We start from the raw sequence: 15,808 nt of genomic DNA, 5'->3' as shown, positions 1-15,808 counted from the left end.
CTTCTGAAAGTGGTAGCACCCAGCCTTTAAGATCCCTGATAATCTTAAGGCCCACATAGGCCCTAGAATAGGTGGGACCTGTTTATTTTAAACAATATAGGATGTTTTCTAGAAGACTCAACCTCAAATAGGCTTAAACAATAAAGGATATTTATTGGCTAATTATTGAGGTCCCCCCAGACTACTTTTGGTAAGGTCTTCGAGGATCCCTATGTAACAAATCCATGATTTTGAGTATTTCTCTGAGGCTGGTGGTAGAAGTCACTTAACTGGTGAGTACTTCAGGCCCAACAATCCCAGTGTAGTCTCAACTAGATATTGTTCTCTGCTTATCATATATATGATATATCATATATCATATATACATGTATGCACTAGTATACGGGGTTCATGAAAGGTCCTCAGGAAACACATCCGTGAATAGTGCATCCTTAAGGCTCTTTGAACGTGACTCTGTCGTTGCCACTCACCCGTCAGGTAGGTACTCTCTCTGGGCAAGCATACCTTTACAGTACTTGTTATGTTGTATCCTAACTTTATCTGTGGGCCTCCCCACTGTACTAAGATCCTGAGGAGTGTAGAGGGTGTGTCTTACTCATTTTTATCTCCACTGCCTAGCTTAGTGCCTGGGAAGTACTGCTCAGTAAATGTTTGTTCAGTAATCGAGCAAACAAGTGTGAGGTTGGTCCTGACTAGTCATTTCACAGGACTCAACTGAGGAGGAAGAAGAGGGGGATGGGCACGTGGAGTGGGATGTGGGGGCAGAGGGAGGAGAGTGGGAGTAGTGGGGGTGTCATTGTTTGCAGATAACTGCCTTGTCTTTAATGTATCCCAAGTCTAGCAAAAGTGTTCAATAAAAGATATGTGAATGACTCAATGAAAAGCTAAGTCCTGGTTTAACCCTGGTCCTAGAATATTTAAAGTGTTCGAGATATTTTTGGAAACAGACGTTCTCATTACCTAGAGCTGGGATCCTGAGTAGTGGTTCCCTTCCATCCCCTTTCGTACTTCATTGCTCAGCTGCAGGGAGTGTGCTTAGCTGCCCTCAGATCTCTCTACCTAGCTTTCTTTTTTTTTTTTTTTTAAGATTGGCACCTCGGCTAACAACTGTTGCCAATCTTTTTTTTTTTTTCTGCTTTATCTCCCCAAACCCCTCCTGTACATAGTTGTCTATCTTAGTTGCAGGTTCTTCTAGTTGTGGGATGTGGGATGCCGCCTCAACGTGGCCTGATGAGCGGTGCCATGTCCACGCCCAGGATCTGAACCCTGGGCCACCGCAGCGGAGCGCGTGAACTTAACCGCTTGGCCACGGAGCCAGCCCCTCTACCTAGCTTTCTAACTGCAGTCAAACTGCTGCCTTGGCCACAAGCCCCTCTCCTGCCTTTCTGTCCCACTGCTTTTGGTCTGTAACATCCCTCATGTGACGACTTCTCCTTCACTCCGTGCAAGTGTGTTCCCATCTCAGGGACTTAATTGTTCTCTCATTGTAGCCGTAAGGAGAGATGGAGCTCCCTGATCTTGGCAGTCTCTCTTTGGGGGATTGGAGCCCATCTCTTCCCTCCTAACCACAGACAGCTGTGTCACTGGTTACCCAAAGCTTTACCCCGCTTAGCTTGCCGCCCTTCTAACTTGGGGTTTGATAACCCTTCTGGTAGATAGGACCAGACTGTCTAAGTTTTTTCGGTTGTTTATATAGTAAAAAACAAAAAATACTGCTTCTTGTTGTTAATAAAATTTGTCTGTGATGGAGTATTTCTCTCAAATCTTTGAGTTAATACCTTCAGCGTTCATGTGCAGTGTTTAGAAAGGTTATAAAGAAATGAAAACAAGAAGAATTGGTACTGTTTACCCTATTTGATGTGAATTGAAAAGGATTGGTGACAACGTTTTTGTTTATTCCCTTGGAAAATAAATGCGTAGTGAGTAATAGCCAAAGGAAAGTCCTTAATTAGAATTTGGCTGTCTCATTCCAATTTTCCTTCATTCAGTATTCTTGTGGGAAGAGGAGACTGTCAAAAGGGACATACTATTTAAGTAATATGTTTCCAATTGTGATAAACACATTATCTCCGGATATTTTCTCTTAAGGAAGTTAACCGTTAAACCAGTGCTAAAGAGATGGTATCAGGTTCTGCAGAGTCCTGAGTCCTTTCTAACGCTGCTGGGCTTTATTGAAGGAGATTTTATGTGCTGAGAGGCTTAGTTAGTCGGCACTTGAGAGTCCAGTGTCGTGGAAGGTTGTTAATTGTAAAGTTTTATGTAGAGTCTTCTTTAGCGATGAAATTCTTTTACAGAATAAGGCTTAAACTTTGAATATTTTGATTAGCTTATTTAACAGATTAACTTAGATTGGCACCAAGCCCAGCTCCGCGGGCTGGGCGCCCAGTGGTTTGCTGACTATAGTAAAACTATAGTACGGTTTTCTTTTTGTGGGCTTTACCCTTTACCTTCAGGAGTTGAGTAGATCTCCTGGTCCGGTCATTTGTATTCCGAGAGGTGGTCATACCACATGAGACTTAACATAATGCTTTCATTTTAGCTGCACTGTGATTTAATTTTTTACAGACTTAAATTTTAATATAACTTAATTTCAGGGAGGAAAGAAGGGCTTGAAGTCCCTGGTCATGGGAATTCATTTTGAGAATCTTTTTTTAAAAAAATTGTTAAAAGCTCCCACCCAAGGAAGGGAACCCAAGATAGATGTCTTTCTATGAGCAACCCGTTAGTGTTTCTTATTTATCATTTTTCTTTGGATTTGTTTCATTTTGATCCTTGAAAATGTAGAGAGGATAGAGTCTCAATTTTGGAATTATTTTTCTTGTTTGAAACTGGAATTGTAGGGGTTTTTATGGCATTTCCCCCAATATTTTACTAGGGGGTGAGCAGAAGAGCAGTCTTTTTTAGTTTATTAGGAAGGGAATCCATTTAATGACAGAACTGTACGACTAAGTTTTATTTTTGTGAGGCCTACTTTATTAAATTTTTGAGCCTACATTCTTGCCGGCAGGTAGTTATTTGCAACCATTTCTTATAGGTCGACCATCAAAGCTAAGTGACTTTTACCTGGTTGAGTTGTTTTAACATAAACAGAGAATTGATGCCTTTCCAAATGTTTTCCTTATCAGGTAATTCAGTTTAATTGACCTCTCATTCTCAGGTGCTCTTGCAACATGAAAAGGGAAGTTGTAAAAATTGTTAAAGCGACTCAGTTAAATTTATAGCATTTCACCATTTGTTGGCAGGACTTTGTGTCATTGTATCAGGATTTTGAAAACTTCTATACAAGGAACCTCTACATGAGGATTAGAGACAACTGGAATCGACCCATCTGTAGTGTGCCTGGAGCCAGAGTGGACATCATGGAGAGACAGTCTCATGATTACAACTGGTCCTTCAAGTGAGTTTTGATTGGGAAATTATTTCTTGACAACAAAAGAATTTCTACACATCAGAAAATATTCCATTGCAAATGGAATGTTCTGTCAAAACATCAGTAGGAGCTGAGAGTACAATACAAGATGGTTAGTTTCCTTGCATATTGTTCATTGTTATTGAGATTTTTAAAATTCAGTTTTCTGTTACATTTGATACTGTGATGGAGTATAATTGAAAACAAAATTTGATTTATCAAAAAAACAAAAAACAAAGAAAAACTGTTCTTTCTCTTATGCCACTTACTAGAGTCAAGTGTCTGAGTTTATTTCTCGATATTTTGATTTCTCAAATGGTTCAAGGATATATAGAGTATTTTTACTTAAATGCAGTGAGTAGTTTAGAAAACTTTTTATATTTATAAAGTTTTATTTTATTGTTTAGATTGCACAAGTATTACATGGTTACGTTGTCATTATAAAAAAAAAAGACAAATAATACAGAGAAATGGAAAGTCCCCCATGACAGCTAACCACTGTCCCTCTGCAAATCCACCCCCACAGATTCTCACTCCCGAGGTGACCACTGTTAGCAGTTTGTAGTGTTTCATTCTTCCAGGTGTTTTCTGTGGGGTATGAATGTAGTGTATCTGCTGGGGTTACACACAGGTGGTTTTTGATGTACAAAAATGGGATCATACTATAGAAATCATTTTACATGTTGCTTTGTTTACCTTCTGACATATCAGTAACATCCTTCTTGTGTTATTCACAGCAAGCTCATTATTTGTAGAGGCTGCTTAGTATTCTGCAGTATAGACAGATATAGCGTATAGCAGGTTGGGCTGCATGATCCTGTGTTAAAATCCCGAAAATCTCAGAGTTAACACAGCAACAGTTTATTGCTTTGTTGCTTTATGTCCGTCTGAGACGATGGGGCCTCTGAACTGTGTTGTCCTCACTTGGGGGCCCAGGCTGACTGAGCTTCCACCGTGTGAAATGTCACTGGTTCACGTGCCTGGGGAGGAGACATGGTGAATTGCATAGTGACTCTTAGAGGATCCCTATGCATGTATCCTTTCGTATGTGTGTGGGAGTTGCTGAGTCAGAGTCTCTGTATCTTTTAAATGGATAAGTACTGCCAAACTGGCTTCCAAAAAAAAAGTACTGACTGATAGTCTTTTCTACGATGTATTCGACTGTCCTGGCCCACACTGAATATGGTCAGTTTTTAAATCTTTATAGCTGTTCATAAGTGAAAATTGGTATTTTAACTTCCATTTCCTTAATTGGTAGTGAGTTTGAGCTGCTTTTCATCTAGACCATATTCCCTCTACTTCCCATATATGGTGCTTCCTTTTGTATTACCAATACGTTTATCATCATATGTAGGTATTTGACTTGCTCACAAGTCTCATGAACTTTTATGCTGCTGAAATACAGGTACACAGGGAATATAATTAAAGGCGTTATAAACATGGGTTCCTACAACTATCTTGGATTTGCACGGAATACTGGAGCCTGTCAGGAAGCTGCTGCCAGAGTCCTGGAGCAGTATGGCGTGGGAGTGTGCAGCACGCGGCAGGAAATCGGTGAGTGTGTGCTCTGTTTGGCCAGCTGAGGATGAGGGAATCGCACTGTAGAGAGCTAGGAGATTAAGCGCCCAGATAGGTACTTTGCCCTGTAGGTTCCGTCAGCTAAGAACGCTGTGTGTTTCTGAAGGGATTGTTGATTTTAATGCTTTCAACACATTCTGAGATATGTTTATCTTTTCCATTACGTTATACATACAGAATATCTCTAAAAAAGTTCTGTAAGTATTTTTTTCATTTGTAACTTTAATGTTGACTTTATTGGCTTTTGCAAATGATAGTGGTTAAAAGTGCCACTTACTACTACCGAGCCTCTGGGCACATGAGGGTTAATCTGTTCCCATACTGGTAACTTGGGGCTAATAATAATTCCTCCCTTATAGGAGTGTTTCAAGAATTAAATAAGCTAATTCATGTAAAGCACTTGTAACAGGGTAAGCATTCAATAAATGCTATTAACTCTTTATTAGTAAAAGTTTATAAAATGTGAAGGTTAACAGATTTATATAAAAAGATTTAATTTATTTTGGTTCAAAGGAAGATTCCAAATAGAAGTTAAAAGGCATCTTTCTGGATATTTTATTACTGTGAATCACACAAAACTTAGTGGATTAAAGCTATAATTCCTTATTATTTCTCACACGTCTGGAGATTGGCAAGTACAGCTGCTTGCTTCTTACTCGGGGTCCTCAGTGATGTAGTTAGGGGAGCATTGTGCAGTGGCGAGATACAGTAATCATACCTTACATCTTTATGGCACTTTATATTTTATGAAGTGCTTGAACATAGTGTCTCTTTTGATCCTCACAGCAATGTCATGTGGTAGATAGAGCAAATATTATTGTTGGTTTTGTGTTTTTTTTTAAAGATTGGCGCCTGAGCTAACATCTGTTGCCAATCTTTTTTTTTTTTCCTTCTTCGCCCCGAAGCCCCCCAGTACATACTTGTAGATTCCAGTTGTGAGTGTCTCTGGTTGTGCTATGTAGGACATCACCTCAGGATGGCCTGACGGGTGGCGCCATGTCCACGCCCAAGATCCGAACCAGCGAAACCCTGGGCCCCCGAAGCAGAGTGCGTGAACTTAACCACTTGGCCATTGGGCTGGGCCCTATTATTGGTATTTAACAGATAAGAAACTGAGGCCCAGAGAGGTTTAAATGACTTGCTTAGGCTTTCAGGACATGGTAGCATCCAAGTTGAGCAGTCTTCATTCTCAGCATCTTTTCTCTCAGCATGTAGACAGTATCATTGATAAGTGTTGTTTGGTCCCTAAAGATTTAAGTACTGATGTAAAATCACAATACAAATTGACCAGTCAGATCAAAGGGAGGGCTTTTTAACCTATCTTTTCTACGTAGCAAACTATTCCGAAACTTGGTGACTTAAACCAGAAACATACATTGATGTATTTGCTGGTCATTCTGCACTTTGGGGAGGGCTTCACATTTATCTCAGCTTCGTGTGGTGCTGGGTGGAGCATAATGACTGAGGAGAGTATCCAAGATGGCTTCACTCATGTCTGGCACCTCATGGGTAGTGGGATCAGCTGAGGGCTGAGCCCTTCCTCCCCCCTTTCTTTAGTCTCATTCTCCAGAGTCCCTCTCTTTCCACATGGTCTCTCTTTACAATAGGCTAGTTAGACTGTTTTACATGGCAGCTGACTTCAAAAGTATAAGAGCAGATGTTGCCAGACCTCTTAAGGCCTAGACCTAGAACTGGTGTGTGCGAACAGGACTTGGAAAAATTGTTGGCATCCCTCTTTATAGAAATTCCACCACAGGTGCTGAATCTGAAGTTTGTTTTGTTTTTTTTTTCCTGAGGAAGATTCTCCCTGAGCTAACATCAGTTGCCAGTCTTCCTCTTTTTTTCTTTTTTATGTGAGCCACCACCACAGCATAGCCACTAAAAGACAACTGGTATACGTCTGCACCTCAGATCCAAACCTGGGCCGCTGAATCGGAGTGCACCGAACTTAATCACTAGGCCACCAGGGCTAGCCCTGAATCTGGATTTATTCAGCTTTTATGTTCTTTGTGAGCCAGTACTCTTCATAATTCTGACTCCTTTGTAGATCTTAGTCTGAAAGGTTATAACATGTAGACTATGATTTCTTTTTATAAAGTAACGAGTAATTCTTAAATTTTGGATTTGGTGCTATTGACTTCACTAACTTCTTCACACAGGAAACCTGGACAAGCATGAAGAACTAGAGAAGCTTGTGGCAAGTTTCCTGGGAGTAGAAGCTGCTATGACGTATGGCATGGGATTTGCAACAAATTCAATGAACATTCCTGCTCTCGTTGGCAAAGTAAGACTTTGTCTTCATTTATGAAGACTCTGTCATATATTTCTTCTATTGTTTTGTAAAGCGTTCAGAGCAAGCCAGAAGCTATTGTAAACTTCAGACTAAACATAGTTTACCCAAAGATATTTCTTTCACAAATTTTTGAAAAGAATATCCCATGGAGACTTAACGTCAGTTGAAGCTTTCTTGCTAGAACCCATGATCCTTTCCTCTTCCATTAGATGACTCTTGCCTTCTTCATGTCATACTGTTTTGAAAGGATTCTAATAAATAAAACCTCATAAAAGGCTAAAATTATGGAAGAAAGAATGTTTATCTTGGAAAGTTATTTAACAGGTAGTTTTACCTAAGTAGAAAAATATGTAAATACCTAGGTTCCCTAATACTTGTTCTTACTGTAATGCATGTTGTTCAGAGATATATGGGCAAATTATGTGTATATATATATATATAATACAGATAATATAGGTTAACAATATAGGTTAAAAGTTATATATATACACACACACATACGTATATGTGTGTGTTGATACGTATGTATTTTCTTTTCTGTGAACAGAGTTTGTGAGGGGACAAGAGCAGAGAGAAGAGATAAGAAGAGACTTTGTAAATCACGTTTTAGCACTATCGACTTGAAAGTGTCCTCAAGATTTTCTCATTTTAACACTGCTTCTAAGAATGCTATATTGAAAAATCAGTGGATTAGTGAGTCTGAAGACTTGAGTTTTTGTTTGATTGGTTATGTGGTCAAATTTAGCTCTCTGCCTGTGAGCCTATCACGACCATTCTGAGCCTCAAATTTTCCTTTGTAAAATGAGGTACTTGGACTAGGTTAACTCTAAAGTCCTTGTCAGTTATATAAATGTATGGTTCCTCAAGGAGCAGATGGGACAAATAGAAAACAAATAGTTAGGAGGAGATTTAAACCCAACTATAGTGATATTACATTAAATGTAAGTGGTTTATACATTCTAATTAGAGGACAGAGATTGTCAGATTAGATAAAATTAAGTAAGTTTCCACCACAAACCTACTTTAAATTTAAAGATATAGGTTAAAAGTAAAAGGATGGAAAAAGATACAGCATGCAAACAATAAGCAGAAGAAAGTTGGAGTGACTGTAGTAATAGAAACAGATTTCAGAGCAAAGAATATTTCTGGGGATAAAGAGGAACATTGCATAATGATAAAGGAGTTAATTCATTAAGAGGACATAACAATTTGAAATGTACAGGCACCTAATAATACAGCTTCAAAATACATGAAGCAAAAATTGATGAAACCAAAAGGAGAAATAGACAGATAGAGAATTATAATTAGAGATCTCAACACCCTTCTCAATAACTGATAGAAGAACTAGACAGAAAATGAGCAAGGATATAGAAACTTGAAAAACACTATCAACCAACTTGACCTAATTGACATTTATGACACTTCACTCAACAACAGCAAAAGATTTACCAAGATAGACCATTTTCTGGGCCATTAAACAAACCTTAACAAATTTAAAAGAATTGAAATTATTCAAAGTATGTTCTCTGACTGTAATGGAATTAAATTATAAATTAGTAACCTAGAGCTATCTAGAACATCCTTGAATATTTGAAAATTAAACAACACGTGTCTAAATAACCTATGTGTCAAAGAAGAAAGACAAAATAAAAATTATTTTTAACTAAATGGAAATGTGAAATCACAATTTGTGGGATGAAGCTAAAGCAGTGCTCATATGGAAATAGGTAGCGTTAAATGCTTATATTAGGGGAAAAAAAGAGTTTCGAATCAGCCATCTAAACTTATACTTTAAGAAATTAGAAAAAGATGAGCAAATGAAACCCAAAGATCCCCAACAGAAGAAGGATATAATAAAGGTAAAGGCAGAAATCAATGGATTAGAAAGTAGACAATAGGAGACATCAGTGAAACCAAAGCTGGTTCTTTGAGAAAATGAATAAAATTGATAAATCTCTAGCCAGATTGGTCAGGTAAAAGGAGAGGAGATACAGATTACTAGTAGCAGGAATGAGAGAGTGCACATCACTACACATTCTGTGACATTAAAAGGATAGTAAGGAAATATTAAGAACAACTTTATGCCAGTAAAGTCAACAACTTAGATGCGATGGACAAATTCCTTGAAAGACATAAATGTATGGTTCTTTGACTTGACATTGATTATAATACATTGCTGTCCTGTGTTTTGGCAACATCAACCTCAGATTCTTTTTGGAATTTCTTAGGATTTATTTACACTAGAGGATTAAATAGTCTCGTCCTGCTTCTCCCTGTATCCTTATAAACTCTAACAGTTGTTATCTAGAATTGGATTTCTTTTCTTTGGTTTTGTTTTGTTTTGCTGAGGATGGTTCATCCTGAGCTAACGTCTGCCAGTCTTCCTCTTCTGTCTGTGAGCCGCCACCACAGCATGGCCACTGACAGATGAGTGGTGTAGGTCCACACCCGGGAACCAAATGTTGGCTGCCGAAGCAGCGCACCAAACTTAACCACTAGGCCACCAGGGCTGGCCTGAATTAGACTTATTATGTACGGGCATGGAAGATACTGCCTTAAAGATCTTTCTTCTAAATCTAACATTATAGATGAAATGTTATTAAATATCATTTAATCCATTAAAGGCAGCAGCTAATCCAGTTTCAGTATTTCTTTGAATCAGATACTAAATTTGTTTGTGAAGTGGTTGATTGTTTTTTTAGCTTAATGCAGGGGGAGACAGTATATTGATTAAGAGCATGTGTTCTGGAAGCAGAAGTTTTGTATTGAGTCACTTACTGTGCTTGTGATCTTGGGTGAGATTTGTAACTCCTCCAAACGGGAGTTTCCTCATATGTAAAATGGGGATAATAATACTACCTACTTGGGGCCGGACTGGTGGCGCAGCGGTTAAGTTTGTGTGTTACACTTTGGCGGCCTGGGGTTCACTGGTTCAGATCCCGGGTGTGAACATGGCACTGCTTAGCAAGCCATGCTGTGGTAGGCATCCCACATGTAAAGTAGAGGAAGATGGGCAAGGATGTTAGCTCAGGGCTAGTCTTCCTCAGCAAAAAGAGGAGGATTGGTAGCAGTTAGCTCAGGGCTAATTTTCCTCAAAAAAAAAAAAAAAAATAATACCACCTACCTCATAGATTTGTTGTGAAGATTAAAAGTAATAATGCATTTAAAACCCCTAATATAATGCCTGGAACATATTAAGCACTTAGATGTTAACTGGTGACATTTAATTATTTTATTTATTTATTTATTTATTAACAATCTTTGTTGCAGTTTTTGTTAGAGAATACAATCTTCAACTTTCTTAAAAATCATCTTTATTTTTTTCTCTGCTTTTTCTCCCCAAATCCCTCAGTACACAGTTGTATATTTTAGTTTTGGGTCCTACCAGTTGTGGCATGTGGGACGCCGCCTCAGCATGGCCTGACCAGCGGTGTCATGGCTGCACCCAGGATCTGAACCAGCGAAACCCTGGGCCGCCAAAGTAGAGTGCGCGACCTTAACCACTCGGCCACGGGGTTGACCCCTAATTATTTTATTTTTGAACTAAGAATATAGTAGAACCTTATAGTAGATTAGAAGAAAAAGATTGATACATAGAAATGGTGAATAAGGCTGTCTACAAAAGTGGTATGCATGTATACTAACTCATGAATACACACATCTGTGTGTGTATACATATATATAAATATATAATAAAAGCACAATTATGTTGCAGATTTTGCCAGAAAAAAAAAATTAGCTAGAAAGAGAAGAAAATGAAATTGTGTAGAGGGAAAGTATAGTGGGCTTTACCTTTTAAGGTATAGTGGGCTACCCAGAGTGGTAAGGAAAGGATTTAAAGACTTGCAGAAGAGAAATTCAGCCTCTCTTTATTTTTTTTCCTGGTTTCTCTCATTCTTTTCAATTTTAACACTATTTTCAAAGATGAATTTAGACTTACGGAAGTGTTTCAAAAAAGTACAGGGAGTTCCTGTATGCCCTTGGCTCAGCTTCTCTTTATGTTAACATCTTATATAACAATGGAACATTTGTCAAACCTAAGAAATTAACCTTGATATGATACTGTTAACTAAAGTTCAGAACTTATTTTGATTTCACCTGTGTTTCCACTGATAGCATTTTTCTGTTCCAGCGTCCAGTCGAGTGTCCACATTGCATTTAGTTGTATTTTCTCAGTCTCCTGCAATCTGTGACAGTTCCTGTCTTTATAACTTTGATCCTTCTGAAGGAAGAGTTGTTCTTTTAAGAAACAGTTGTTGCTTCTCCCCTATTTATCAATATGAGTTCATGAATATTTTGTTATATGGGTCCAACATGATTGCTTTTTATTTTATTGCTCAAGTCGTTCCAGTGTTGGCTGTTGGGAGATCCTTCAGGTGGGCTCCTATGCCCTTTAAATATGCACCCAGCCTTTTTTTTCCCTAGAATACTTTCTTTCTGTCATGACAAGATGCTCCAGGCTGTCTTTTCCCCAGCTTAGCCTTGGGGTCAACCAGTTCTCCACTGAGCCTTGGTTCCTTTTATTGGCGGCTGGTATTTAGAAACCAGTGTCTGGTGTGTTTATTGAGACAGGGGTATCACTGCTTTTCACCCCCCCATTAATAGAGCTAGAAAAATATATGCATGTATACTAACTCATGAATACACACATCTGTGTGTGTATACATATATATAAATTTTAAAACCATCAGTCCATATTGGTACCTCCAACTCTACTTCTTTTCATTTGTAATCTACACATTTTTAACTAGGTAGCTTTTTAATCTTAATAATAAAAACTTTACACACAGTAAAAATTTCAGATGGGCAACTGCTGTTACAAGTTTCTTAAGTATCCCACCAAGAATACTCTAATAATTAGGCATATATGTGTCTATATATCTTTTCTCTTCCTTTTATTCTCATGGGAGCATGCTGGTGCTTTCTGCCCTGTACTTTTGTTTTCATCTTATTGGATATTTTCAGGCCGTTGTTGACAGAGAAAAACGTATTTTGGAGTTCACATCTTACAGGTTCAAGGGCCCCATGAGATGTAGACAAGTAGGAACTGAGGCAGAAATAAAAACCCTGAGAGCTTCATACTTCTTTGTTGCGTTAGCAGAAACCCATGTTTACATGTTAAAAGTAATGCTTGTTCAAGGATTTTAAGGGCAAAACTGAGGCCTGCGTTCCATGTCACTGGGGAAAAGATTAACAAGTGGGATCCTCATGGGACTTTGGATTTAGTTAGGAGTGAGAAGAAGAATGCCCTGTTTCGGGGCCAGCCCTGTGGCCGAGTGCTTAAGTTCACGCATTCCGCTTTGGCGGCTCAGGGTTTCACTGGTTCAGATCCTGGGCGTGGATATGGCACTGCTCATCGGGCCATGCTGAGGCGATGTCCCTCATGCCACAACTAGAAGGACCCACAACTAGAATATACAACTATGTACTGGGGGGCTTTGGGGAGAAGAAGAAGAAAGAGAGTGTTGGCAACAGGTGTTAGCTCAGGTCCCAATATTTAAAAAAAAGAATGCACTGTTTTTACAGGCATTACTGCCTCAGCTGCCTTCTCCACCCGACACTCTTTCCATGAATAAAATAGTACATCATACCAAAACTCACGTGGAATGCCATCAAACCAATGGAACTGAAAGCCTTTGGAGACTATCTGATGTATCAGATTGTAGGTGTAAGTAAAAACCTTGTGCTGTATATCTGAATAATAAGTCAGTCACAGGACCTGAAGAAATTGAATTAAAGGGCCGGCCTATGGCCAAGTGGTCTAAGTTCGCGCGCTCTGCTTCGGCAGCCCAGGGTTTCGCCAGTTTGGATCCTGGGCACGGACCTGGCACCGCTCATCAAGCCATGCTGAGGCAGCACCCCACATCCCACAACTAGAAGGACCCACAACTGAAAATACACAACTATGTACTGGGGGGCTTTGGGAGACAAAGGAAAAATAAAATCTTAAAAAAAAAAGAAAAGAAATTGAATTAAAAGGTTAGAATTTTACACCTACTTCCTAAGTAAATTTTCGAAAAAATTATCATTTATACATTTTTCTTCTTAAATGGATAGTTTTGCTATTGTAAAGCTTTCCTTAATAAGATATTATTAATGCTTTTAGTGTTTCGTCATTTGTGTAAGCAAACCTTTCCCCCTGGTGTCTTACCTTCTGTGCTTGTGGTTTTGCAGGGTTGCCTGATTCTGAGTGATGAGCTGAACCACGCATCACTGGTTCTAGGAGCCAGACTCTCAGGAGCAACCATTCGAATCTTCAAACACAACAGTGAGTTTGTCATGGAATTCGCTTCTGGCCATAGTGTTTAATATTCAGCAGTGGTAACATTAGTTGCATTAATAATAGACAATATAAATGAAGCTGAAGTAGCAACATTTAAAATATCCTTCTGGTTCAATCTTTTTTTTTTCCATTGGCACCTGAGCTAACATCTGTTGCCAATCTTATTTTTTTTCCTTCTCCCTGAAGCCCCCCAGTACATAGTTGTGTATTTTAGTTGTGGGTCCTTCCAGTTGTGGCACGTGAGACGCTGCCTCAGCATGGCTTGATGAGCGGTGCCATGTCCACGCCCAGGATCCAAACCAGCGAAACCCTGGGCCGCCGAAGCGGAGCACTTAACCACTTGGCCACGGGGCCGGCCCCTGGTTCAGTCTTTTAAGTTATTCTCTTCCTCGTTGGAATAAAAATAGAAGCTCAAGGAAGCTTTTTGGTACAAAATATAACATTCTCCTTTTATTTGACTGTCAACTTTTTCATGTTTTTTGTTTGCAAGTCACTTGTTCAGTGTACATTTACTAGATGCCTATGATGTGTCTGCCATAACACTAGGAGTATTGAGATGAGTAAAGCAGGATCCCTGATCTGAGGATCTCTGATGGTCAACGAAGAGACTAGAGACAAATCAGCAGTTAGACTATGAAACACAGATACTGAAATACAGATGTGAACAGACACCGTAAAAGCACAGCAAAGGTGGCACGAAGCCAAAACTTTTCTCCCTGAGTGGAAATATCTGTGTGTATTATTAAAATAATCATTTATAATAAAAACGCATACCTTTCGTAGTTAAAACACTCACATGTAGAGAGGAAAGATAACCAAAGTGTATGTTTAATATCATCTTTTCTGAAAATGTGTTTATGTACAGACAAAAGTAGAAGAAGACAGAACCCCCACACGTTAGGTCTGTGCCTCTGGATGGAAGGTTTTAGATGCTAATAGCTTTCTTCCTTTTGTCTTTATCTTGTCTAAAATGGTTTGCAATGAGAATGATACAAACAGCATTTTGTTTTGTGTAAAAGGGATTTATTAAACACTGTTGGGTAACCTGCTGATTTCTTACAACACATCATGAACTTTGACAGTCCGCGTGACTCTCTCCTCCCCTCGTGAGAGGGTGCGGGCAATGTCTGGAGGTGCCCTCATTCAGTCCATCCCTCTGTTTGGACATCGAGGTCGTTTCTGAATTTTTCCACTTAGAAACAGTACTGCACACGCTCACATTTTTGCTCAATGGTCTGATTAGTGCTTTGGGATAAATTCCTAGCAGTCTTAGAATGCCTAGGTAAAAGGGTATGAAGCCGGCCAGCCCAGTGGCATAATGGTTAAGTTTGAGTGCTCCACTTTGGCGGCCCAGGGTTCGCCAGTTCAGATCCTGGGCACTGACCTACACAGTGCTCATCAAGCCATGCTGTGGCAGCATCCCACATAGAAGGACTTACAACTATGTACTGGGGCTTTAGGGGGAAAAATAAATAAATAGATGGATAGATAGATAAATGAAGATTGGCAACAGATGTTAGCTCAGGGCCACTCTTCTCGTGGGGTGGGCGGTGCCCCTTACCTCCTTACTTTCCAGTTCAAGTGTCAGCCCTTATCTACATCAGAAGGCATTGCTAAAACATCCTTTAGAAAAAAGGGTATGAAGTTTTTGAACTTTTCCATTTTGTCTCCAAGCATTGTACAAATTTTTCCTCAACAACATGACAGTGATGGTATCTACTCACAGGCCAAAACTAAAGATTTAAATCTTTCCTAATCTAGTAAGTTGATAACATGTTAGTTTTTATTTCTTTGATTAAGGGGTGTCAAGTGACTTTTTATGCAGTTAGTGTATTTGTATTTCTTTGTAAATTGGCCATTTTCAAACTGTTTCTCTTTCACTGATTATAAGAGCCCTTTATATTAATTATCCTTTCTTTGATGTTACAGTATTTTTTTTCAGGATTTTATTTTTCCTTTTTCTCCCAAATATACATAGTTGTATATTTTTAGTTGTGGGTCCTTCTAGTTGTGGCATGTGGGACGCCACCTCAGCATGGCTTGATGAGTGGTGCCATGTCTGTGCCCAGGATTCGAACTGGCAAAACCCTGGGCCGCCAGGCGGAGCTCGCGAACTCAACCACTCGGCCACCGGGCCAGACCCTATGTTACAATATTCTTTGTTTTATTTTTAACTTTGTTTTTAGTGTCTTGCTGTGCAGGCTTATTAAAATGTTTATGTTATCACACTTACTGTCTTAGGACT

General features: G+C 39.2%; 1 protein-coding gene across 3 annotated transcripts in view; it reads left to right on the top strand.

Annotated features, from left to right (window-relative positions):
• SPTLC2 (serine palmitoyltransferase long chain base subunit 2) overlaps window positions 1-15,808 on the top strand; it is a 101,627-nt gene that overhangs the window by 30,057 nt on the left and 55,762 nt on the right. For all 3 annotated transcript variants that reach the window (XM_070593277.1, XM_070593276.1, XM_070593278.1), the window contains exons 3-6: window positions 3,243-3,397; window positions 4,815-4,963; window positions 7,147-7,271; window positions 13,455-13,548. In XM_070593277.1, coding sequence (XP_070449378.1) covers window positions 3,243-3,397; window positions 4,815-4,963; window positions 7,147-7,271; window positions 13,455-13,548 — 523 coding nt within the window. The remainder of the gene's footprint in view (window positions 1-3,242; window positions 3,398-4,814; window positions 4,964-7,146; window positions 7,272-13,454; window positions 13,549-15,808) is intronic.

The sequence above is a fragment of the Equus przewalskii genome, chromosome 25 (genome assembly GCF_037783145.1).
Source record: "Equus przewalskii isolate Varuska chromosome 25, EquPr2, whole genome shotgun sequence".
Taxonomy (NCBI): domain Eukaryota; kingdom Metazoa; phylum Chordata; class Mammalia; order Perissodactyla; family Equidae; genus Equus; species Equus przewalskii.
Note: the sequence above shows the minus strand (reverse complement) of the source record. Positions and strands in the feature narration are given on the sequence as shown.